The sequence below is a fragment of the Lepisosteus platostomus genome, chromosome 6 (genome assembly GCF_059453375.1).
Source record: "Lepisosteus platostomus isolate fLepPlt1 chromosome 6, fLepPlt1.hap1, whole genome shotgun sequence".
NCBI lineage: Eukaryota > Metazoa > Chordata > Actinopteri > Semionotiformes > Lepisosteidae > Lepisosteus > Lepisosteus platostomus.
Window position 1 is genome coordinate 57,439,240 of NC_142616.1, and position 26,237 is coordinate 57,465,476.

A 26,237-nucleotide genomic window follows, 5' to 3' on the forward strand; every position below is an offset into this window, starting at 1 on the left:
TACAGACTCCATCTCCCTTAGAGAGACGTACATACAGAACCACATTCCTTAAGTGGTTAAAATATTATCAGTTCAACTTCAGCACAGTCACATCTGTCGAGCTAAGACTATGTCTCCCCTTCCTCCAGAGATCCTCTAATGGAATTCCTCTGGGATGCTTGCCAAGAGTTATCGGTCTCATGCTAGCCTGATCTTGTAGCCTTTTAATTATGCAGCTGAAGAAGAAAATAGGAAAACTGAAGAATCAGGCATTTATGGCATTTATATTCTCCCAAAGTAACTACATACACATTCAGCTAAGCTTGATTTAAGGCCTAAAACTGTTACGGGAGACCTGCAATGTTTGATAAAAGCTTTCCACGGCATCCATTTGCCTTCCATTACAGCAGAGCTACATGTGCAATCAGAATGGCAGTTTCCAAGGAGCAGCCTTTTTTTATCTTCCAGTGTTTGGAAATATTTATTATCCTGCAAAGATACATCATAAGAAATGAGGTGAAAATTATCATTGCACTCAAGAGATGAGAAGACGCTGGTCATCAAATTTAAACTGTGATAAGCCTTGTCAGTACTTTAAATGTGAGACTTGCAGGTCATTGGTGTATTAAATCCAGTGTTTGTATTGAGAGAGTTAGGAAGCTATATGTGCATTGCCTGTTTCACATTTCTGAGGGTATGTAATGCATGTGTTGGTTCAGATGAAAACTACATTTATACTGAGGAAAGTAATACTTTAGGGGTTCCCAACACTGGTCCTGGGAAAACACTGTCTGTTGTTTCCATTGCAGCTGAGCTCTCAGTTTTCAGTGCTCAGTGATGATTTAATTGATCTGCTTGCTTGCTTAGACTTTAATCAAACTTATTTCTTCTGCCAGTACTGAGTATCAAGAATTCCCTACTGCAAGAGTGCCATTTCCAACTTCAGCACACAGAATTTCAAGCAGTCCCTCCTCATCCTGCTTCCTGACTAAACAGCCCTTACATGTTGGTCAATTAATCATGAACAAACTCATCTGAGAATAACACTGTATCAGACACGCACTGAGTGTTTCATCTTTCTGCAGAAGTCCAGTTGAATACATATCAGTCCATACTCCTGAATGAAGGCAGTTCTGAAACTCAGAAATTGGTACAGGCTTGATCCCAATTACAAATCCCTTGACCTTTTAAGAACCGAAAGCAAATTTACAAATGTGCCCCAAACTGAAAACTACAATCAATTAGCCTGTGATTAAGAACACAGCTGGGATCAAAACAGAGTTCCTCCAGGACCAAGACCAGGAATCTAGCTAGACTTGAATGACACAGGGCTTTACCAAAACTATAAAGCTGAGGCCAAAGGAGTAGGCAGCCCAAGTCTGTCACCTGCAGGAAGATTTTGTCCACTCTAGCAGAGGCAGAGGACGAACGTGAATCGACACCTCTCTGTTACTGTCCCAACAGTACACTATATCCACACTGCAGGGTGTCATGAACAGGCTGGGAGGCTTAAAGTAAACATCAACACTGGTGTCTCTTCACTGGGTAACAGCAACACCCGGCAATAATGCCTTTTAATGAACATGGTCCATTACACTTTCAACACTAGGTCATTTCATTCAGGAATGAAGGCTTGTTTAACAGAATGCCTGCACTTCATTTCCCCAGTGCTTTGGCTCCAGAGTGCATTGTACATTTGTATGTCAGGGCTGCTACAAAGCTTGTATAAATATTTGCAGCTTCTACCCTGACTCCAATGGTTATTGAGAACAGTTCCCTCTCCCCTTCGCACTGACAAAATTGGAAATTACTCTGAAAAACACAAGTAGGAAAATACAATGCAGAGCTACAGTACATGAAATAGATAAACTTTACATAAAAGTCTGAAAATTATTTTGTGGGATTTTCATGTCTCATATTATGACTTCTTGAAAACACAATTCAGTTTTAACTTCCATCATACTCATTAACTTTGCAACAGAATTTTATGGATAGGAATTCAACAGCAACCTACTGTATGAACAGGCAATTATTTTTCATAATTTAGAACAATTAGATAGCAATTGACAATTGAGAGCCCAGCAAGGGTTAAGTGAGTTGGATATGGAACAATTCATCACTTCAATTGAAGAGCAGCTACAGAAATGGATCATATCTTCAGAAAGGGCTGTCAACAGGAATGTCACATTCACAGATACAAACTGCAATTATATTTGAAGGTGAAGAATTTAAATTGAATCCATGGTGAAAAGGTCATGATAAGCCATTTGATTTGTTGGGAAAAGTTTTCAAATGATACTTTGATTAATGAAAACAAAATTCATTAAAGCAAAGACACAACTCAAACCACAAAGACCTAAAACAGAGGAAGAATTAGTCTGCATGAACAACAATTAGTCTTTCACGTAAGCAAACGGCAGTTATCTCCAGGCACACAATACTTTAGAGTGTGTGGCTCGCTACATTGCAGCAAGGATAGGTTAATAAGGAAATTATTCTCAATGGCTGTGAAAGATATTCACTAACCTTCATTGCTTTTTGGACACCAAATTATATTCTGATAATCCCATGTAGCACAGAGCTGCACTGAGGAAAATCTTAATTTCAGTGTGAAACTGGATTTCTGAAGAGGTTCGCCACACATCCATCTTCCCCAGCAAAGAGTTTCAGTTCCTTTTATCGACAGTATTTTCTGTCAGCCTCTAAAGGCTCTGATCCACCTTTCCTATTGTACTGGATTCCTGCTTGAGTTTTGTTCTTCCTTCTTTATCTCACTGTTTGTGTATTTTGCCACATACACTGAAATCAAACAGCTCACCACTCACCTGCACAAGAAAGCCCAGCTCAGGCTACTGAGGAAGACTCTGTTTTAGAATGTTACTTAGGTGGGTGGGAATAACTCCTGTTGCACCTGATTGTCAGTTAATGTGTGGAGAGGAGACTGTCGATAGGCCCCAAACAAAACTTGACCTCACTTGACTTGTTAAGACATGACGATCAGTGACTATTCCAAGCAACAAGCAATCATCTCTGCCCTTTCAACACATTACAGAAAGGTCTGGATTGTGAAATATCAAATGTATGATAATGAAAATATACTGATGCCACAGTATATTTTGGCAAGTTTCAGTGTGACATACATTGTACTGTCACATTTGCTTACACGTCTTTGTGTGAAGTGTATTGTAATGTATTCTTGACATGATTTTACATAAAGTAAACTTAAAGGGTACATTTTTAACCTTTACAGACTAGGAATCCATTATACCAGGATGCTAACATCTCTTGGTGTTATTCTGAAATTTCCACAATATTTAATATCCCGTAAAATCCAACTGTAAACTGTGAAAACTGCAGTGTTTTAAACTGGTACCTGACATCTTGCTATCACTGGCCAACGTTTAAGAAAGAAACTAAAAAAGAAAGGGAAAATGTTGCAAAAGCAAAATGTTGTCTGAGTCTCGCTCTTAGCCAAGACTGAAAAAACTGTACAAATGAGTTTCTCATATATGCAGCTAAAGTGAAGCCAGAGTGTATTAAGAGTCAGCAAAAGTATGCATAATACCAAACAGCAATTTAGTTCACGCATGTACAAATCCCATTTATATACAGTATTATACAAGAAATATTTTGCTGATTACAGAAACACTACAGTTTTTACCCTAGTTTCTTCAGGACTATAAAACAGCACAATTCAAAAAGGAATCGATTCTGAACACTATGTCACAAACCACTGGAAGAACTGTAATGTGGCAGTTTCTGTTACAGGTGATTGCACAAATGCTGATGGCCAATGGCGAGTATGGCATTGTTTGTAGATAATGCACTCCTACCATATGTGTACCACATGTGGTTATGAGGTTTTATTAGCAGATTAATTTTTAACCTGCAGAACGTCAATCAGTCTGTTCTCACTGAAATGAGCACAAAGTGCTCAAAACACCATGGGAATACTACACAGATGGACACATCCATGTACACATTCAGGGTAAAAGGTAAAAAACAGTGGAAATGTAGGTCAGAGCCAAAGACGTAAGAGCATTCTGGTCAGAAACAAGCCTAATATGACTGCACAGATCAAGCTAATGGATCTGCTTCAGAAGACTCAAGATAACAAAAACAATTGAATTATGAGATGCTTTGCTAACCTTTCACTGAAAGTCTATTTTCAAGCACATCTATCAGTAAAGATGGGCTTTGTGCTGAGTCTCTCTCAAGCAATTTCCTGAATAAGAAGCCTTTGAAGAGCAGCTCGAAGAAAGCATTTATGCATCATTATGTACAGCAGCTCATCTTTTACTCATTGCTCAAGCCTCAAGCCTTCATCAGTTCCACCTACCAATTAACTGGAAAGCCCTCATTTCTTCAAATTTGTAGTTTAAATAAAGAAAACCTTTAAGATAACATTTTAATCTCAAAGTGCACACCACTGTCTGAACAAACAGGTATAAAAATTCACTTCTCAGCACTTATCTTTTTAAGCATTCTAATAAAACTTGATGTGATGCTAAACCGGCTAAGGTATTTGAAAAATCTTCCACACACATAGACATCATCCCTAAGAAAGTTTATCAGGATAAACTTTCAAGGTTTCCACAGCGTGTTTATAAATATTGAGATCACTGCTCTGCGGTGGTTTTCCATTTCTGATATTAATTTCCCCTACGTTCTTTCTGCTTGACATTTTCATTGTGCCACAGTACGTTAGTCTGCTTTTACCACGTTGTACCACAGTGAAGTTTATCAATGCTGAATTTACACACCATGATGTTAAAGGGAAAGGCAAAGTATTATTTATCATTCCTATTTAAAGTGTTATCAGTTTTGTTCAGAAGAATAGGAACTAGGATTAATCATTATAGATTTGTATCTGTTTGTTAATGCGATGGAAAAAAACTGATGGAAAACTAACAGTGAAGAAACAAAGTGAAGACTGGAAACTTTATTTTACATTATCAAATTTCACCACCAAAACTCACTGACACAGGTAGCTTAATACGGAAATGCTCAACATGATTAGTTAAAACGTTTTGATACTGGTACGCTCCAAGATCACCGATAATGACCGGCTATTAGGGGAGGTCAGTCCACAAGAACCTTCGGCTACAGCGCACACATACAAGGAAGGCACCTCTCGGGTCAAAAGTAGTGCAGTTATAGGGGAGGCAAATTTGCTCAAAAACCCCTGATCTTTAAGCGGATTACTGGTAAGGGGCATGCAGCCTTTCCACAGACGCAGGATCTCGCTTGCATCCGATTAAAAAATACGACATCCCGGTAAACAAGCCTGCGTATCTTTTAAGAATGAAACAAAAATGAATAATAAATATGTAAAGATAGGGCAGTGAACATCGATATACAGTCAAGTCGCGCGATTTACAGCAGCGCGTTCTTCTCCTGGAACAAACAACTACTGTATATGCGCAACCTATAGATAATACTCGGTATACCCAATAAGCGAGTTGAGGGATAATCATGGAGTGATATTCGATGATATACAAGACTGTTTTTGGAGTTGGCATTCTAATAGTAATTCAATTAAACGGTAAGTGCCTCGGTGTCGATAGAATACGAAATTGTGATTAATATTAGCAGAGATGAAGATGGTTTATTTACGTACCGAAATAACGCTATCTAGTTGTACATGCAAAATAAAAGAAATGCATGTCTTGTGTCTTAAAAAAGGCGAGCTGCCGTATTTGTGTTATGTGTTAAGGTTTTACCTCCTAGAGAGTTTAAATGACAGCATAGCCAGGTGTTCTCGAAACGCAATCTTACCTGCACGCTACATTGCCTCTCTAACAGCAAACTTTAAAGTCCAATAAAAGCATTAAGCAACTTAAAGGTATGGAAGTTGCAAAGCAAGTGTTTACTAATACCTTCCTCGCTTCTTCTTTCTTCGGTTTGTATCCTCGAAAATAAAAGTGAAATTCTCTCAAGATCTTGCGAAGTCTTCAGGCATAATTAACTCCTTTCGCGAAACACTTCTCCTCGAAGAGTGCGAGTTTCTGTTAATTCTTCTTCCTCTGCTCAGCTGCCTATGCAGGGACTCACGGGTTTGAAAGCTTTCATTGGTTTACCATTGATCTCTCCCCTCCTTCGGTTTTTAAATCGCTCCTGGGCGGTGTGCGCTCTCCATCTTTCTCCTGCCGTTGCCAGTAATTCTGACAAATTCTCGGTGTATCTTTTTTCCCCGCACGCCCCACCTCTGTACCTACCTCTCAGAGGCACTGGGAGTTAACAGAAATAAAATAACATCCCACGTCGTTAATGCAAATGCTCTGAGTGTTTAAAAATCTATTGAGCCCTGTTTAATTGAAAGCAAGACATTTGTTCCTGACCCAAATCGTTTAACCCTTTTTAGTTTTCTTAATGCGGTCTATGGGTCTGTAGTGATGTGCAATATATTCTCCTTTATACCGAGATATTACAAGAGGGGCAGGATCAATAATAATTAGCATTATCCACCACAGTACAGTACGTTACATTTAAACTGACTTTATAATGAGAGGGGGGGAAAACTTTTCTTATAATTACAGTCTTGGGTGATTTCCGGAATTCTGAAAGGAAATAAATATTTAACAACTCAGATCACACTGGAGACTGCATTGCTGACCTTAGAAGACGGGAAATCCCGCTTCTCTTTGATTTATGCAGTTAGCATTGCTGTTAGATACCAAAAGCACTTCAAAGACCTCGACGCAGGACGCTCAAGGATCCAAAGCTTCTGATGGAAGATTAAAAAGACTTCAATTAGTGGAGAAGCCATGAATGTCCACAAGGAAGACCTCGGGCTGCAGAATAGGAATATTATGTGCATCAGGATAAAAATAAAACCGCTTGAGGTCACATGGGACGTTCTACTTAATAATCGAAAAATAAACTGTACAAATTACAGTGCAGAAGTCACATCCTACTACAAACAACACAAATCCCCCAAAATACTGAACTATAAATTGCATACAATGAAAAAGGTACAGTAATCACTTAATATCCATATGAACATTACTTAAAACTTTGTTACCTATTTTAAATTGAAAGAAGCACTAGAACCTTAAGAATTTTCTGATCGGCCTTGACCTGAAATTCCTTCATTGGAAAGTGCGCTAAAAACATTTTATTCTCAGTTTAATCTCTTACTGCATTCTAAAAGAGTCAGCAGCTATTGTACACCTGCAGTCTCCATACTTATTGGGTGGACATCAAAGGCAGAACTGCACTCCTACTCCTTTCTAAATCATGCCAGCTGAATCCTTTCACCATTTGTTCCTCTTAGTCTTCACTAAAATCACAATAATGTGATGTTGCCACCCCCTGTTAGAGCAGATCCGCTTACTTCATCAGCTTGGCCACATGTGGGTCACGTTTAAGTCTCTGTGATTCATGGCTCACGGTCGTTTTAAGAACATTCATCCAACATGAAGGTGAAACTGATGAATGCAGCAAGCCCATGCTAAACCCTTCAATGAAATAATTTATATTTCTGTGCCAGTGCTAATATCAAGACACTTAATAATGCATTTAATAATGAGAAAACACAAAGTAAACGTAGTCAGATTTCTATAAAAAAAATCACAAGGGCAAGTGTTAGCGAATTAGATTCTCTAGCAAGGTGTTTTTCATCTACTCTTTGCCAAAGACCTTACCAAACGTCTGGAAAATATGATCAATTAATTAATTGCTTAAAGATTACGCAAAAACAACAAGTACTACCGCTTTTAAGAAACTGATTTTTAATTCCACCCTTTACTAACCCACATATTTTAATTAAGTAGTTAAATGTCCTTTTAAAGCAACACTTTAAGAGGTTACAGTCTTCCTAATGTTAAAGAGTTGCAAAATAATTGCTTCTTTCTGACACAACCAAGATTAGCACAGTTCTATAATTTTACCAAAGCACAATGTGTTCTTTGCCACCTGCTTCACACTAGTAAAAAACAAAACAGAATTATCAGCAGCAAATACAACCATGCAGATGATAATCCTCCTTATTGTAGAGGATTAGAGGAAGTACACATACTCACTTGTGATGCACCAAAACCTCACAGCCAATCTTTCTACATTACAACATAGCAGAGAGAAGCATCCAGCTACACAAATATGCATAAATATCTTCTGCTCTGTACCAGGAATTTTTTTGTTACCAGAAAAATCCCATATTCTGCAAAAGGTTTAAATATGTCTAGAGTTTTGTTTTTCATTTTGAATTACTGTACACTGACAGACTATGAAGATAATCTGTATAGTCATATACATGTGAACTAAGCGGAACATTAATTAATAAGGGCCGTCACTGAACTGTGAGAACCTAAACAATGCTAGGCAATCTGTCTTTCATTTTCTAAAATATACAAAATCATATACTCAGTATGCGTTTCCTAATTTGCAGTTCTACAGTGCAAAAAAAACACTGGCCCACACCTACTCATGTACCTTTTCTAGAACAGAACATCTGTTCAGAAACCAGGGACAAGTCATTAGATGAGAACATGTTCTTTGGCAAACAGCATGTGTTACCTGTAGGAAGGAATCAATGGAAATTAATGGTGAATCTTTCGATCACACTGTAGACTAATTACATTACTGCCCTCTTGTGGAATCATGTGGAATGAAGCCATTAGCTTCATCCCGGGAAATAGCTTTCAGTATCAGCTGGTAAGGTGAAGGAGTCGTCACAGAATCTTAGAAGCCTGCTAGAAATTTCACCTTTTGCTTTCATTAGGTTTAATTGATTGATTCCCCACACCTCTAACTTTTCCACTGCTTTCCACAGCACTCCTCTAACATTTCCACAGTTTTTAACAAAGGCTTTTGAAAGCAACAAATGAAAAAGGAGATGAATTATTAACGGTAGACAGTCATGCTTCCTTGGAAAAAAAACAGGCCATTATCGCTGGAACATTAACTACATGCAAGCAACGCAGCACATCTGAATGCAATACTGAATACTGACTACCAGATTAAGGGCCACCTGTCATACCATGTAATTATACAGTACAGTGCTCTGTTAAGCTTTGTTGACTAAGTCATATCTACATGGGTTATCTGTGAGGCATGTTCCTGTCCTAGGCCATCCTTGTTAATAAGATGGCTTTGATACTAGGATTCCACATCAAAAAGAACAGAACAGAAACATAAAGAACCATTGGTATGGTAAATTATATCTGTGGACCAAATACACAACACATTTACAGAGGTACCACCCTCAGGGGAAAAGAGTGTGGATTACTGCAGCTTTAACATGCTGTTACTTTGGTACTAAAATATTAACCAAGACAGACTTGAGCAGACTTCAGCAGTGCCAAGCTGAATCTACGATCAACCACAGAGTCAGAGATTCAATCGTGACACAGAGCATTTCAAAATAAAGCAACCATGCCAGGTATGTCCAATACAAAAAAAAAAATCCTATATGAATACAGTATTCCTAGAAGAAAACTACAGTTTTGAAAAGGATCTGTCAAAACTACAGTAATATTAAAGGAAATTTGCTTTAGAATTTCACTCAAATGGCACTGAAATGAGACTGCAAAACATCTGTTTATCCCCTATACGTTAAAGTTGAACATTCTAAAAGCTTTATTGCTAAATCACTCAGAATCTGAGTGATTAAGCCAAATCAATAGGTAAATGATAATAGTGACTGAGCATTGAAGATGTATAAAGCTAAGCAACGGACATTTTGTGTCCTTTCTGCAACCACAAACATTGGAATTCTGGTCAACAACAGTAGTAATATTGCCTTTAACAAAATGCAAAATATTAAAATGACCTAATACTGGATATTCAGTATAAGGTCAATTTAATAAACACTGCTCAAGGGAGAATAAATCATCAGAAATGCCCCTAGATATATTATTCTTGAAGAAGTGTTGTGTTACAAAGGAATCTTTAAAAGGAAAATTGACAAAAAAGCATCATTGAGAATTTTTCCTGGCCAAATACTCTTGATATACCTGATTAGTGCTTTTTGCAAACTCCACTCAAGTGGAAATCAATGAAGTCATTTGATACAATACAGCATTGAGTAAGCACGGTTGTTGTGCAATAACCCTGTTAACCATCAAAAGCCCCTGGTCTCCCACAGTGGATAGTCTAGGATGTAGTCCATTACCTAGTTTTATGCACAGAAAACCAAAACACTGACCAATATATTGAATAAATATGCGTGTACAAAAATCAGATGTCATACAATAGTAGCTGCTCACAAGCTGCTATCATTTTTATTCGCTTAAATTTCTGCAGGCAATTGGGAATTCACAACTGCTATACAATGACCCTAATGCAATTTATTATCTTCGCCTCACAGACTAGCTCTGCCATCAGCACTTCCAGCACACTCTTGTTACTGTCTATGCTACATAATAGTAGAAAAACACTCCACTGCACTTCTTTAGATAAGACCCGTTGTGTGTATTATGTCACTCCACAAATCTCAGCTAGACTTACAAATTTGCATTTCAGAAAAGCAGTAAATGTGCACCTTCTGCATTTTAATCAGGCTTCTATAAAGAGACTGTAATTCTAAAGATTAGACGCCACCAAGCAGTTGTCAGGAGTTTTTACAGCTGGCGATGCATGGATGTTGGCCAAATTCAAGTAAGACTTAGTAATTAGCGGTCGATCTTGCAAAGGTATCCAACAAGAAAAACTTGAACTTTCACTGTCTTTAGATGATGGTGACGAATTTTCTTACTAACACTTTTGGAGTTGTAAAGCAAAAGGTTGAAAACTTTGTCAGTGGTGCTGGTATGTTTAATTCTTCCAGATGTATGTCAATCATGCTGCAGCAAGAGGAAGTGTGGCGATCTGTGTCTGTGCATGGCGGCAGGGCATGGAGACTCTAGCGCGCTGCCTGTTCGAGGTTCTTCTCGTAGTTCTCTTCGCAGATCTGAACGCAACGGGTGAAGTAGCTGAGATCGGAAATGGCCCTGAGAAGGTCGGTCTGAACCAGGCTGATATCATAGAGCTCAGAGGTTGAGGCTGTGCGAGTCTGCAAGCCTGCGGGCTCCAAAAAAACCTGCAAAACAAACCAGAGTTAGCCCTTTCCAGGCTCTGTTCTTCAAGGAGTTATGCTACATAAAGGGGAGCTAGGAGTTCGTGTGGGAATATACGGGTAATGAGATGCCTGGAGCACTACATTAAAGGGCTGGCCTGACAGGTGAGGTGTAGTACCACACTTTCCCCACTAGTACTGCTCTCATTGTTTTCATACGGTGCTGCATAGCCAGTGTGGAATTACCCTGTCCGTCCCACCCTGCCAAACAGTGGCGCCACCTGAATCATATCTGTAGCAATTCATTCCTTCAGCCTTTGTCTGCCACCCAGGCACCATCCCATCCAAGGCACTGACAAAGTCAACCCTATGGACCTCCAGAATCAGGGCAAATATGAGCCAGAGGCCACAGGATAGAAACAGCAGGGAAGTGCATTGAAAATTGAGAAGATGAAGCCCATCTGTATGTTAAAAGTGTACTGGGCTGTCAAAGCTGATACGCTGGCTACCTTCTAGAGACAGCTGGATGAGATCCTCGGATCACTTAGCGACTAATAATCAGACAAGATTGATGGGTGCAATAACCTCTCTGTTTGCAAAGCATTCTAATGTTCTGACGTACTGGACAAAAACACAAAGTATTTTTGTGTATCACCATAGCACCAAAGTAATTACAACCCCTCTTTAGTTCACCACACACACATCACACAACAAAGCTAAAGTTCCAAGGCAGCTTCAAAATGTCACTTCCTAATAGTTATAAATAAATCATAAATCTCTTTCATTTTGCTGACATTGGGTCAAGAAAACGTCCTCATAAAAATAAACAAATGAGTCACTTTGTTATAGAACACTTAATAATGTGGGACATTACAAAGAACTCCAGTTTTTTTTCTTAAGACCCAAAGAAATGCGTTCACACACACACACACACACTCCAGGGCTCAGAGCGCACCTTTGGATGGACAATGGTGTCGCTGTCGTTCAGGCGAATGTTGTCATCTATGAAGATGTGCTGCACTTGGGGATCAAAGGGATCAATCCACAGTGGTTTCCCCCCATGTATGGAGTACGTGTTGCGAGCCCACCTGCAAAGAGACGTCTGGTAATAAACACAGGAATATCAAAGGAAAAAGCAAGCAATTATCCAGTCCTTCCATCTCTCAATTATACGAAACAAACCGCGATTGAACTATACATAAGTGCGGAAAACATTTCTTTATGAGCTTGTGCTGTGTCCCAAAAAAAATTAAGCCGATTGCTTTATGTCGAGAACCATGGGAAAGGCAATTAAAATAATGGCCCAGTGAGAATTTAAAGACAGTACTTATTTTTCAGATTTGTTCCATGCTCCAGGAACTCTAATAGTTTCCTCTACCCGCTAGCCAGAAAGACAGTTAATAGCCTGATAGCTCTCGACTGCATTAAATCGTGATACAGAAGGACTGGGTGAGACTGAACTGAACGAAATCCCTGTAGGTCTCCAGCTGCAAGTCGGTGCCGGCCCTCCTGCGACCTTTCATCTGTCATTCCTAATCACCATGATCTGCATCATTTTTACCGGATCCAGATGGTCTGATTTCATGAACTGAGAGGTCACTCCGCGGGAAAGCGGCTCCCTCACCAGTCGAAGTGGTCCTGGAACCCGCCCAGGCCCTGGAGGGAGCTGAAGTAGTGGTGCAGGCTCCTCTCGCCGTCCCGCGCCGAAACCCGCTCCACGCCCCGGCTCAGAACCACATCCTTCTTACTGCAGCGGATCCGCCCGGGGGTCTCGTTCAGGGGCAGCTGCAAAACCAGCGGAGAGCTTTGGAAGGAGGATGCCGGAGGACGTACCTTGTCAAGGGAAATATCCGAAGGGATGCTGACACAGAAGGAGTCAGTGGTTCCCAGCTCAGGCCATGGCTAGCCCATTCACTGGGCCTGTGAGGTCCGGCATCCTGCAGAAGCATCCTTGTCTATTCGTTTATCTTTATATCACTCCCGAATCGGTTCAGGGTACTAGACAGGGCAAATGCATGCCTCTCTTAAGCACAAAAACGTGATTCGATAAGAAAAGTATTATCTTATAGATCCTAAAAAGCATGAGATCAATAAGAGTGATCGTCAAGAACAAGGAATCTGTACAGTTACGGGAAAGATAATGAGTAAAATCTAAATGTAAGACAGTATCCTGTCCTGAGGTCCTACATACAACACACAAGTGGCCAAAAACCAAAAAGGAATTTCTGTTAGAAAGAAGAGTGAAAGATAGAAATTGTTCAAATAAACACGGTAAGGTCAAATGCCTTACAAGGCATTACTGCATTTTATTATAGCAATTTTATTCAGTCCCAGTATAATCAAGTGTCCTTTCTGAACTTAGGTACCCATATATTTAAAGATTTTTCCTTCAGCTCTTGCTCTGGGGAAATCAGAAAGTTTCTGGTTTTCTGTCCACCTGAGCCTTTAATTAACGAACTGAACTCACTATTTGCTTAATTGGACAAGTTGAACAACTTCCCCTTGTGTATAAGTATGTTGTTATATACAGTAAACAGACAAATAAAACGTGCTGGACAGTGGAATTTAATGACCAGAATTGAGCACCCCTGCCATTGATCATATTTTAATCATTGCAATCTAAGCTGCCCACACCCCATATTTCAAATGTGCTTGATGAGCTCCTCTAAAAGGAAGCCTTGCATTGCAGACATGGTTTGGTTTATCTGCAGTCCATCTGAGATTAAATACAAGTGTCATGCATTAGAAACGAACACTCATTTTCAATGTCTTTGTTTAGATACACAACAGGGCCCAAACACTGGTATCTTTGAAATATAATCCTTAAGGGTAAACACACATGTTGATAAAGCCTTCAAAAGTGAAATGTCAGTAGAGCACTTTTGTCCCTATTTTCCATTGATCGTCCATGAAAAGTCCTTCAGAGGAGGCTGTCTGAAAAGGTCATTTTTGTCATAATCCTACTTGATTCTGTTGTGGCTTCACAGTTCCTCCTGAAAAATCAATGTCTTTTGCTCCAGTAAGTTAATCTGTTTGTGCTGTTTGACCTTACAGGAATACTGTATGCCCCCTCCTTGAGCACTGCGAGGCTGACTGGAGTCACACCATAACTGCCAGCAGCAAGTGTTCTCCTTGCCAAGATCAACATACCTCCAAGCTGACACAAACACCAGCTGCTAAATGCCTGATACAGAATGTCTTCAGTCAGGTGTAAGACTCTTAAGAGCACTGAAAAGGGACTTGTCAACTAGACCGCTGTCGTTTTCGATACTGAGAAACATGACATTCCTCTTGCTTGACTGGAGCATTTATTTGGCATTTCAGGTCCTGCCCTCAGTTGGATTAGCTCTTACCGTCTCAAAAACTGTCTCCCTACCTTTTCCAAACAGAACACTAGCCTAAAGCACGTAGATAGCTTTTAAAACTAAAATGAAATTAATTTTTAATAATACTGGTCACAAAGGGACAATTATGTTGACAGACACCTGCCTTCACAGCATGTCGCAGTTCAGTTAATGAAGTGCTTTGTAAGTATTACATTAGCAGCCGTTTCAAAGTCGTTCTTTGAAGTATTACGTTAGAGAGCTGTGCATTGAAGTCTAAAACAGACAAATAAAATGGAAAAAAAATGCAAGGTATCTACTATCTACACACATGTTGTTAAAGCACTGCTTGTTTGTCAGCAACAAATAATCCATCCGCACAGTGTTATTATATAGAAAAGAGTCTGTGTCTGAACAGCTTCAACAGGGGTGTAATCCATCAAATAGAACAATTCAGTGTTCCAGGAGACCAGTTATAAACACCGTTTTCACTCCCTGTAGGTTCCCAATATAAACTAGTAACTCAGAGCAACAAGATAGAAAAACATTCCTATTAGAAAAAAAGAAAAAATAGAATTAAAAATAGAATTACCTAAAGACATCAGAGACAGGCCACCAGATCAGTCATGCTAAATTATTTTTAACTACTTTCTGAGTAAGATGCCTTTGATAATCTTCCTTGAGAGCAGTCCAGACAAAACAGAAATTGCACCATTTAATAGCTTAATGTGATTATGGATTTAGCTGTCAAACAAAATGGACTTTTTTAACGGGTATAAAAAGTTTGAGAACCCTTTGGGAATCATCTGTATTCCTGCATTTACTGCTCCTGAAATGTGATCTGATCTTCATCTAAGTCATAACAATAGATAATAGCAAGCTGTTGATGAAAGACATCCCAAAAGTAACAGTGAATTGAAACAGTTCTGTAAAGAGCAATGGGCCAGACTATCTCCAAACTGATGTGCAGGACTGATCAGCGGCTACAGGAAACATTTGGTTGACGTTATTAAATAACTAAAGGTTCACATACTTTTTCCAGGAGAGACAGTGAATGTTTAAACAACGTTAACAGTTGTTTGTGTGTAACAGGACAATTGTTTGTGTGTAATTTGTTAAATCAGATTGTGGTCATCTATTGTTATGGCTATTGTTATTGTCAGGAGAAATGAATGCAGAAATAATAATAATTATAATTGCTTACACTTACACTTATTGCTTACACTGCAACAGCAGCCATAGTGCGCCAGTCCGCTCACCATACTGTACATCAGCTATCAGTGGGGAGGAGAACAGAGTAATGAAGCTAATTCAAAGATGGGGATTATTAGGAGGCCATGATTGGTAAGTATCAGTATCAGGTAAGTATTGGGCCTACAGTATCAGCTTGTAAGATGAAGAAGTCACCACAGAATCTTAGAGGCCTGCTAGGAATTTCACTTTTTCTTTCATTAGGTTTAATTGATTGATTCCCCACACCTCTAATTTTTCCACAGTTTTCCACAGTGCACCTCTAATATTTCCACAGTTCTAAAGAAGGCTTTTGAAAGGGTCAAAGGGAAATTTGGCCAGGACGCCGGGGTTACACCCCTACTTTTTCGAGAAACGCCCTGGGATTTTTAACGACCACAGAGAGTCAGGACCTCGCTTTTACATCTCAACTGAAGGACGGCGCCTTTTTACAGTATAGTGTCACTATACTGGGGCATTATGGCCCACACAGACTGCAGGGTGAGCGCCCCCTGCTGGCCCCACTAACACCTCTTCCAGCAGCACCCTTAGCTTTCCCAGGAGGTCTCCCATACAGACAATTCCAAAGGGTTCGCAAAAAACGTTATCTCACAACTGGACCTGGAACTGACCGAAAGCAGGGGAAGGTCAGGGAAGAGCGGATGGGCGCCCCCTGTCAGAGCTTTGCGCACGGCGCGCAGGACGCGGGGCAGGTCGGTCCCGAAGGTGCGGAACACGATGGCGAAGTCCCTCCCCAGGGACGCCAGGTCCTGCAGCAGCTGGAAGAAGGAGGGCATGATCCAGTGGTACAACTGGCCGTCCTCGCCCCGCACAGACAGCTCCCTGTCCTCCTCCCCAGGCCACTGCAGCAGGGACAGGTGCTCCTCCAGCACACCCCGAAAACGCCGGCCCTGGCCCGTGCCCGTGAAGTCAGGCACCCGACCGAACTGGGAGTAGTAGCTCACAGCGCCCTCACATGGAGGAAGGAGGGAGGGCGCCTCACTCACCCACTCCCATTTGCCTACAAAAAAAACCAAGAAAGATCAACACCAGATGCATGGGCCTGACCTAGGCACCGGCTTAGTTCAGTAGCTCATTCACTCAAGGCCCATCTTCACAAGGAATTATTTAAAAGCAGGCAGATTCAAATGAAAGTGAAGGGGGGAAATGAGAGTCTGGTTTAAATACTGTTCCACCAGTTCCATTCCTACTGTCACCCTCTGCGAATTAAAGATGCTACCCCCCTCTCTTCTCTCACACCCAGGGGCAAGCAATTTAAAATAAGTCTAAAAGCCTAAAACGAGGACCCATCTAACCAACAGAACATCTCTGAACAGCCAGGAGACTTTGAAACTCCTCTGCGTTTTCTGGTAATTAGACAAGCAGTGCCATCCAATCTGGATCTCCGATCACAAAAAACTGCCCAGTCTCCTCACTGATAGATTTTATGGTCCACGGCATTATACAATCTTTAGCAGGATAGTATCACTTAAATGAAATCTATGTGTGCTTCCTCATCAAGAATATAGTCTCGACTTCAACAGTTGGAGGTTAAAAAAAGATACTGAGCTGACACTACACAGGACTACACTAGCACAGCACGACTGACTGATTCCTGCTATGTGTCCCAGGGAAGATCTTCCTGGTGTAATGGTTCCTTCCTGGTTTACAGATGAGGAGTCTCAGGAAGCTTGAACTGGCACCTGCACCCTCATGTTTTCCACGGTGCCAAACAGGTGCATTCAGTGATCATGGGATTTGAGCTAATTGAACACAGTCTTCAGTCTGCCTACTTCAGCTGTGACATCCACGCTAGAGATGGAGTATTCAGATAACTGATGTTGGCATTCATTTCTTTATACATACATTTTACATGGGATACAATTCTGACTGCTGTAACAGGCTGCTCTTTTTGAGTGACCTCGCTCTTTTACAGCTGGAGTGCATGGACATCGATGTACAGTTATTACCTTGTTTACTCATTTTCCCCCAGGTGACCGTAGAAAGGAAGTAGTCCAAAGCTGCTATAGTTCCCTGCTTCGTCACAGCATCAGAGACGAGGATGGTGTTGTTGAGGTCCAGGTGAAGTATGAGTTTTCTCTGGGGCCGCTCTGCCACTGTCCGCGGAACGGAGAGAGCAAAGCCTTCTTTTTCTGCGTCACCAGCATCCGAGCCGTTGCGTAAATCACCGCTAAGAGCTGCCCCACTCGACATATCCAAATTCTGCATTCTCAGGTCTCTCCCTTGACATTTATGTTCTTCAGTGTGCCATTGTATGCGGTCCAGTTCAAGAGTCAATCAGAAAAATTGATCAGACCCGCTTGTGAAAATCTCGAATGAAAATACTTTATAAATAATGCATAAATACACTCGGATTCGGGTCGTACAACCTACTGTATATTTAAATTATTTAAAACTAGTGCAGTGCACGTAAATCCCAGTGCGTTTATACTTTAAAAGTCTCAGAAAAGTGCAACTACGGGAGCGTTATCAATATACTAACGCACATTTTACGCATACTATTGTCACTTAGCACTTAATAGAAGTTTTAGTGACTGTAGATCACCTAACAAAAAAAAATCGTTTCGCGCTATTAACATTTCGCCCACCGCTACACGTAACATCACTCCGTCCACTGAAGGCAGCGAAAGAGGCTTTTAAGACGGCTTCTTTGGAAAACCGATTGTCTTCTGCTCAGACTGCTCAGAGAGATGCGTTAGGATTACATTTGTAAAATTAGAAATCCAGATGACTTGAAAGTGCAAAAAGTAAATACGTCCTCGCAGACAAAAACCTTATTTGCAACCAAGAACCAGCGGTTTGGATCACAGTAACCATAAGGTGATAACATTTGGAAGTTATCTTATGTACACTATCAGACTGTATACCGGTTTTTACTAAATGACTCACGTTACTTCCTCGTTTGAAACAATAAAATAACTTCCTTGTTTCTAGAACAATATGAAAACGACGCAGAGAAAGAGGGTACGACCGACTACTGCAACCCTTTCTTGTACAATTTAGCGCCCTCTCTGGACGAGTAGAGTCTCCGCATGTGCACCGAAAGCGTGACAGGAGTCTGATGTGCGCGGGTTGTGAGTGAAGAGTGTGCAGCAAAAAAAAAGAAACGCACCAAAAAAAACAAACTCACTGGCCCTGAAGGGCATTACAGGTAGATAATGAGACTAACTAGTCATATAATAATGATTAAAAGTATCAGATATTTTATTCTGAAACACCCTTTTCATCTTTAAAATCTCTCCGAACCATGTAAAAAAAAATTGTGTTGTGGGTGGAGTGATACAATGTACATATTAAATTTGAAAAACAAAGAAGAGTGTCACATCTTAAAAATAATAGAAGATAGAAGAACTCTGCGCCATAGAATAGCTTTTATGATTGTCTAATTTGCATTTTAAAGGATCAAACAAATACATTGCTCATTTGAAATGACACTAAAATTATTTCACACTTGCATGGTTTGTCACTGGTGCCTCTGATATCACTGGAAAACAATCTCTTAATAGTCTGAATCTATTTTTTATAATGCTTTGTGTCTCATTTTTAACTCATCCTTCATGAGTTATGAATGAAAAGGCCAAATGATAATTCAGAAGAAAAATAGAAGCTCAAAGTGAATAAGGTTAGGATTAAAAAAAGGTTTCAGACTACTGGTAAATTCTGGATGGCACATTTGTAACTGTTTTTTAGGACAATTGTAATCTTTCCATTCTAATGCAATAAATCACAATAGATTCCAAAGGCCCTGTCTGCCAGGAAACTTTATTTAAAGTTACTTTTAAATCAGAGTTTGTTGTGTATACAAACATTCTTTTTTTCCCCGGCGACTCAAAAAGAATTTATTTATATTAACGATTTATACTTTTATTCACAGCAGCATTCGAATAATCCCCAACCCCACCTCCCACTTGTATATGCAGTTACAATACAAGAAAACGAGAATAAACAAAATACCAAGACTATCCACTCACAACTGAAAGAACATAGCAATAGAAATCTTTAACTGGAAAAAAAAACTGTGATAAATTCCACAACTGGGCTACTGTGTGTTAACATGCGTGTGTTTTCAAAGTCATAAAAGTGCTCAGTAAAAGAGAATCCACAGGGATTGGCCCAAGAGCTTTACAAAGTGAACATCAGTGCCTGGACAAGGGAAACAATAAAAGTCAAAGCCTGGTTCAAAATATCTCCAACTCTGGGCTATGCTTTAAGGGAGTTTTAAAAAGGAGAAAACTGTGAAATTACATCTCCATCAGCCACATCTTGCCAAGGAAGAACATACAACGTCTTACAATGATCACTTCTTTCTCGCCTAGCAGAAACGTTATCAACAACCATACTACCCCAGCCTCTAATTTGGTTTGTACTATTCAGCACCTTTACTTACTGAACCTCTGTACACAGAGGACACTGCAACAAAAATACCACTCCCAAGGATTTTTTTTTAACTGTGTTCATAGTGAACTGGCACAGCTCTCAGAGAACTGGCATACACATGTAAGGGGAAGAGGGAAGAGTGAAGGTCCAGTACACTTGAAAAACGCACCAGAAGAGGCCAAGTGTCAACTACACATGCTGTAAACATTTTTTTTTTCTCCATTCGATTCCATTTGGTGCCCAGAGCAGGTCCATGGTGCAATCAAGAGAATATTACTGGGATACAAGTCTTATCTTTGTGCCGCTGTATAGTTGTCTGGCAGGATTCAATGGTAGAAAAAAGGGGTGTACTGTACATGTGTCAGTCTACCAGTGTGCACATGCTTTCTCATCACCTTTTTTTAGGAACAGTAGGTACCCAATGCTGTTCCTTCAACTCAATTAGTAAGCAATGAGGTTTTAATCCTAGTACTGTGGCTGGATAATCACAGATAGAGTCCAGGGAGGAGATGATTGGTCTAATCCACATCTTTAATGTTGCTGTAAGACGGGGAGGTGCAGTCTCCAGGGTGGGGGAACAGATCTGAGGCCACTTCTGGGGTCAACTGCGGGGGTCCTTCAGTATCCAGGTCTGTCTCGAATAGTGCCTGGCTAGAAGCCTGTAAAATAAATCACACCTTTGATTTTGAGATCTCGCATTTACTAGTTTAACCTAATTTGAAATTCAACTAAAATATTATTATTACAATACTAGAGGGAATAATATTCACAAAAGATAAGCATTTCTGACAAACAAGAAAAGCAGTGTTATCAGAATGGCAGATTTTGTACATGGCTTTTCTCCTCAGGTGGTAGGTTTCTAAGGCTTTTCTGCAAATCCTGCTAATTCAGGAGGGTCTACCTGTAGTCATTAAGGGAAAGAGGCTGCAGTTTTTCACTCAAGCCAATTCAAATTACTCAATTGAAACGATTTACTTGATGCCTAAACATGACCTTCACTCATAGCTATTTGACGGCTCATGTTTCAAAGTGGCCTATGAAAACATTAGATTCTTTCTCTTTCAAGAACAGAAGATTACATACTTCCCTAAGCTGGAATGATGTACATAGAGATGAACAGTTTGGCTGCTTTGCAATAGCACTCCGAATAATCTAAAGTTAAACTGTTCACAAGTAGTAAGGCACTCAAAAAATCATATGTGAACAGTTTTTTCTATTTATACACAGGATTATAGCAGTAATTATGAAAAAAACTTGAAGAGAAACTGGAATCATGGGCAACTACAAAACGATGGTCCTGTTTACAATCTAGAGCTGGCATTGTCTATTGCACATGCACCATACACATTTCAAAAGGCGATGTTATTGCATGTGTCCTTATGCCCGAGACCATACACAAAGTATACAAGAAGATTTAAAGCTTCACGGTGCTCGTTAGCACATCTTATTGATGTAGACATGCGTTAATCAACAAACACATTTGTGATCACCTCCATATCCACAGTTTTCAAAAGATATAGCTAACATATATGCAATAAGAAACATTTAGACAACTGCATAGTTCAAATTTTATTTTAAATAAGACAGTACAAATAACTGAATTCCTAGAGCAGCAGTCAGACTGTATGGAAAAACAACATATTGGTGGGATGGTTTACATTTCATATTATTTCAGTGTTTTCACCAGCTTTTCCCTTTTAAAAGCACAAAGCACAGAACACATCCCATGTTTAGGTGTACATATTTATATTTAAAATTTTAAATGTAATTACATTGTACATTTCATTAAAATATATCTTTAGTGTTAACCTGATTTCAGTTCAATAAACAACAGACTATGTGGGTTAAACATTCTATTAAAAATTTATATTTAATAAAGTTTTTTTATCTAGAGTTCATTCAACTGCAGGCACAATGTTAAAACATTTAAATATACTAGGTACCATCCTTCATGTTCCTGTCAAAAAATGTCCACTTTAGAATGAGAAAAATATAGTGTGTTACAAAATACATCAGGAGTGAAGTCTTTAATAGATGAAGGCTACTTAAGGAATAATTTTAAAACATGACATCCCTCAATTTCATTTAATTAGTTGACAGTTTTCATTGACAGTGAATAAAAGTGAACTGCACTAATTCAAAGCAGAAGTCATAAACACCATTACTATACCTGAGATTCATTTGAATACTTTGTTACTATGTGATGTAAACCAGACATTACAAACAACATATTCATTTTATTTGTCAACTGGCTGTCTTTTGCACTATTCAAGTTTTTGGAAGATTAGTTAGCCCTCAGAGAAAATAGAAGCTCTGTCAACTTTGGTCTCATTTATGTTGATGCACTTTTACCAAGGACATAGGTCTGGCCAGAACCTATAACATATACAGTACATGTACCTCAGCACCAACCCAGTGAGAAACAGAAAGGAATCTCCCTTTTTGAAGAAACCAAGCAACTACCACAGTTAAAATTCTGTTACAGTGATTCTAACTATTTTGTTTTTAAAAATCAATTGTATGATCTAGGGCCTCCGAGAAAGACACTGGAATATGTACATTAGATGTTTACTAAGGGTTTGAGCATATATCCTAATGATATACCCACCATACAGTATATCCTAGACATGAGAAGGATGCAAATTCATCTTCTTAACAAAAACAATGTGCTACCTTAAATTACAAAAAGAAATCAACTGTGCTCCCCTCATCACTTTCATATTATCTAGTCAGACTGAAGTAATCTTTCTGAAACTTTACAATATCATCATAGTTCTCTTTCCACATGCTTGTGTTCCTCACAACAGTATGCAGCGATTTTCTTTGAAAATGCACAGGGCACATATATAGTATTTTAGGTCTCAAAAAAACCCTGCAACACTCCACATTAGAAGTTTCACAAAAACATTAAATGTACAGTATATACACCATTTAAATAACTTTGCTGCCCTTTTATATATTTTTGTATACAGTTTTACTAAAAAGACCCAGATATAAATTTTAAACACATACAAAAACAAAGTAAAATTATTTCTCTGAAAGGACCATCTCTTTAAGTAGTGTTTGATAAATATTCTTCACAGATATTGACAGGTTATTTAATATGCTAAAAGCCAAATGAAATTCAGAGTTCATGCAATATATATACTATATATAAAATATAACTATATATATATAAATTGGTTAGAGTGCAAAGGTGTGCCAACATGCAAACTGTGAAGTTAGAAATCGTTGTTTATTATTATTTTTTTCTTTTCAGAGTGGAATTAACCTCTACTTGTTCCTTATACTATACATAGGTGCTATTTACCATCACAAAAGGCATGGACACAGTACAGTAGATACAGGATGGTGCACTCTCCTAGTCACAGACAGAAAACAATGCATACTTCATATTCAGGCACTTTTACAATACTACAGTAGCTAAAGAGATGTCTAGGAACCCTTTAAACAGCTCTCAGTTACATTCCCTTTCAAGCACATCACCCTAAAAAAATACATGTAAAAAATCTTATTGAAAAGCAGCCACAACTGGGCAGGTGTTAAATTGCAAGTGTCCCTTTATCTCAGTTCAGTTATCTCAGTAGTATACTGTAGTTCTACCAAGGAAAAGTATATGGAGAGATATCCTCTCAATTTCTCAAACATATAAAGCAAAAGCTTTTTTAAACAGTATTTAAGGCTTGATGAAAACCCTGAACAGGACTGAGTGTTCCTGTCCTGTGAGTTCAGTCTGAGGTTTGTGAAAGGAGATAGGATAAAGGAACTCTTGAGGGACATTCCACTCTGGGTTTACAGAGGTGCTTATCACCATATTGTACATTACTATTAACTTTTATCTTCCCTAACTCATAAGGACTATGGAACTATACAGTATATACAAAACACTACTTGTACAAAAGATACACCTGAGTTAAATGCCTCTCTCTGGCAGACTTTACTGTGAAAAGGCATCACAACAACAAAGTCATCTAAAATGATCGTCACAATACGATGAAAACTGTGATTATAGTTTTACAACTGTCATTACTGCAATTAACTGTTATTTATGGTCCCTTGGAAATCAGTTATTAAATTAAATAAAACTAATTAAACAAATCAAAATGGACGTACTGTATAGTCTCTAGGAAATCCAACTACAAAACTAAAAACAATTAAAAGCCCTAAAAGAATTGTAGTTCTCAATTAATTTAAGAAAGCCTACCGTTTATGCTTGAAAATACAGACTCATTTCATTGCTATTCCAGATAATGTTCTTTATGGAAATTAGACCCACATATAATTTTTTTCCCTCAGGCCACAGTCTTTGGTGAATCAGAGGCATTTGCGATTATGCTAGCTGCTGCGTTTCATATTGTGAAACCTGAACAGACACACCTGAGATTTAAGTGTCTGGAGTGGAGGACAGAAAAACAGCTCGCATGGAAGACACCTAGGTACTATAATTATTTGAGAGGCCAAGTAGTTCTTGTCATCCCCAGATCTTGGCAATGCACATACCTTGAAGTCATGCCTTGCCACTTGGTGTCTGTACCTCAATGGCAGTATGTACCAAAGCGTGAATTCAAACCTACCATCCCCAGACTGTCAGTCTTTCAGAGTTCAAAAACATACTTTTATAAAACCTCTTTCTAAAAACACCAAAAAAAGTTTAAATATGGCTTTTCATGAAAGATTAGCACCTGATTTTCTATGCATGTTCAATACAGAGCACTGAACATGATCTAGATGGAAAAGGTTAGTTTGCCCAGGCTCTTTGTTGACTCTACTGACTTCTTCTGCTTAACTTTGTCTAGCTCCAATGACTCTTAGAGATGAGTGGATAAACCACGTTCAGCACTAAGGCCAGCACTGCTGCCAGGGTGCCCAGCACAAAATATTTGACAAAGTTTTCATCTGAGTAATCGGAGAGCTCGTCCAGCTCCCCCCAGCCCCTCCTGGCCTCCTCTCTTCCTCGCAGCCTTCCACCTGTAGATGCAATGGAGTCTTCTTGCCCTTCCTCTTCCTCCTCCAGCTCATGCCATATTAGAGATGCCTGCGATTTTTGGAAACCCGCATCAGGTTCTGGAAGGTGTGCTTATGAAACTATATTCCTCCCCATCCACCCTTTTCTGTTCATGTACATTTGCTGATCATTTTCACAATGTAATGGAATGCGCCGATGAACCCTTATCCCATCCGTTATCAGAAAGCCACTTAGTGCTTGCAAATATCAAGGCAACTGGGTGCTTACCAAAGGAGCAATAGACAGAACAACACCCTGGACTAGGACTCGACTAGTACATTACAGGGCTGATACACAGAAACAGACAGGTTAGAAACACCAATTACCCTAGACACCATGCCTTTGAACGATGGGAGAAAACCAGAGCACCTTGTGAAAACCACATGAGCACAGGAAGAAGATGCAAACCACACACAAACGTTTCCCAGTCCACAGTTAAAACGCAGGACCAAAGTGCTGTGTTAGGTTAAATCTTTCACCCATATTGAGAAAATAATTAAAATCATTGTGGTTCTGTAGTTAGCAGGACATGAGAGGAAACAGACACATTCAAGAAACAGAAAAAATGATTTTAAAAACAAGAATGCAGATAGTAGGTCTGAGTGAATTTTGCACCAGCTAAAACTACTCTCAGGTTTCTTCTGTCTCTGAAGTCTGAGGCCTTCCAATGAGAAGCATAAGTGCAAGCAGCAGTGAAAGGTTACATTCATCTGCTTCACTAGAAGGACTGCATCACTACTTTTCTTGCTACAAATCTAACTTTTATTCTAGTTGTAAGAATTTCCATACAAGCTTCCCCATGATACAAGAATAGATATGTTTGCAGTGAATATTATTAGTTCCCCTTTTGCAGACTATAGACCTTCCACCTAATAAAAACAGCAAATAATAAAAGACATTCAACAAAGACAGTGCTCACTCTAAACACAAATTAGCTTGTCAGTTGTAGGCAAAATATTTAACATTTTCTGAATTTAAATAAACTATTTCTTAGAACAACTTTTAGAAGATGAGTTTCAGTTGTTAACACAGATGTGCTTGTCAAAAACACAAAACAACATGACAATGTTCTGTTGTGCAAAAGCAATACGTCTAGGTTTTTTTTTACATTTTCTGCCAAACTCTTCTAAACAGCCACAGACCACAGTACATTAATTTATAATGCATCTAATTATAAATACCAGCTAAAACCTGACTGTGCTCAAGACCAAGTCTACAGAAGACCAAATTTAACTGTTTTTAGTGAACAAATGAATATTTACTGTAAAATATTTACTAAAACAAATATTTACTGTAAACATTTCTG

General features: G+C 39.2%; 3 protein-coding genes across 10 annotated transcripts in view; all 3 read right to left on the bottom strand.

Moving 5' to 3' along the window:
• The window catches only part of klhdc8b (kelch domain containing 8B), a 100,575-nt gene extending 90,570 nt beyond the window's left edge, over nt 1-10,005 (bottom strand). Inside the window, exon 1 of the mRNA XM_088636555.1 lies at nt 5,859-10,005. The gene's annotated coding sequence lies outside the window, so the exon portion shown is untranslated. The remainder of the gene's footprint in view (nt 1-5,858) is intronic.
• A 153-nt stretch (nt 10,006-10,158) lies between these two features.
• On the bottom strand, nt 10,159-18,465 carry LOC148661974 (uncharacterized). The gene is made up of 5 exons (XM_088636554.1): nt 17,499-18,465; nt 16,161-16,549; nt 12,600-12,760; nt 11,931-12,063; nt 10,159-10,999 (listed from the first exon to the last, which is right to left on the bottom strand). The coding sequence occupies exons 1-5, from the start codon at nt 17,755-17,757 to the stop codon at nt 10,823-10,825; spliced, it is 1,119 nt and encodes a 372-aa protein (XP_088492680.1). The 5' UTR covers nt 17,758-18,465; the 3' UTR covers nt 10,159-10,822.
• An 818-nt stretch (nt 18,466-19,283) lies between these two features.
• Nucleotides 19,284-26,237, bottom strand: part of usp19 (ubiquitin specific peptidase 19) — a 35,065-nt gene continuing 28,111 nt past the window's right edge. For 6 of the 8 annotated variants that reach the window (XM_088636550.1, XM_088636549.1, XM_088636546.1 and 3 more), the window contains one exon: nt 21,481-24,961. In XM_088636550.1, the coding sequence (XP_088492676.1) occupies nt 24,719-24,961 (243 nt within the window). In that variant the 3' untranslated portion in view covers nt 21,481-24,718. Of the gene's footprint in view, nt 20,586-21,480; nt 24,962-26,237 lie in introns of those variants that run through there. The other 2 variants (XM_088636551.1, XM_088636553.1) reach the window with 1 other exon arrangement.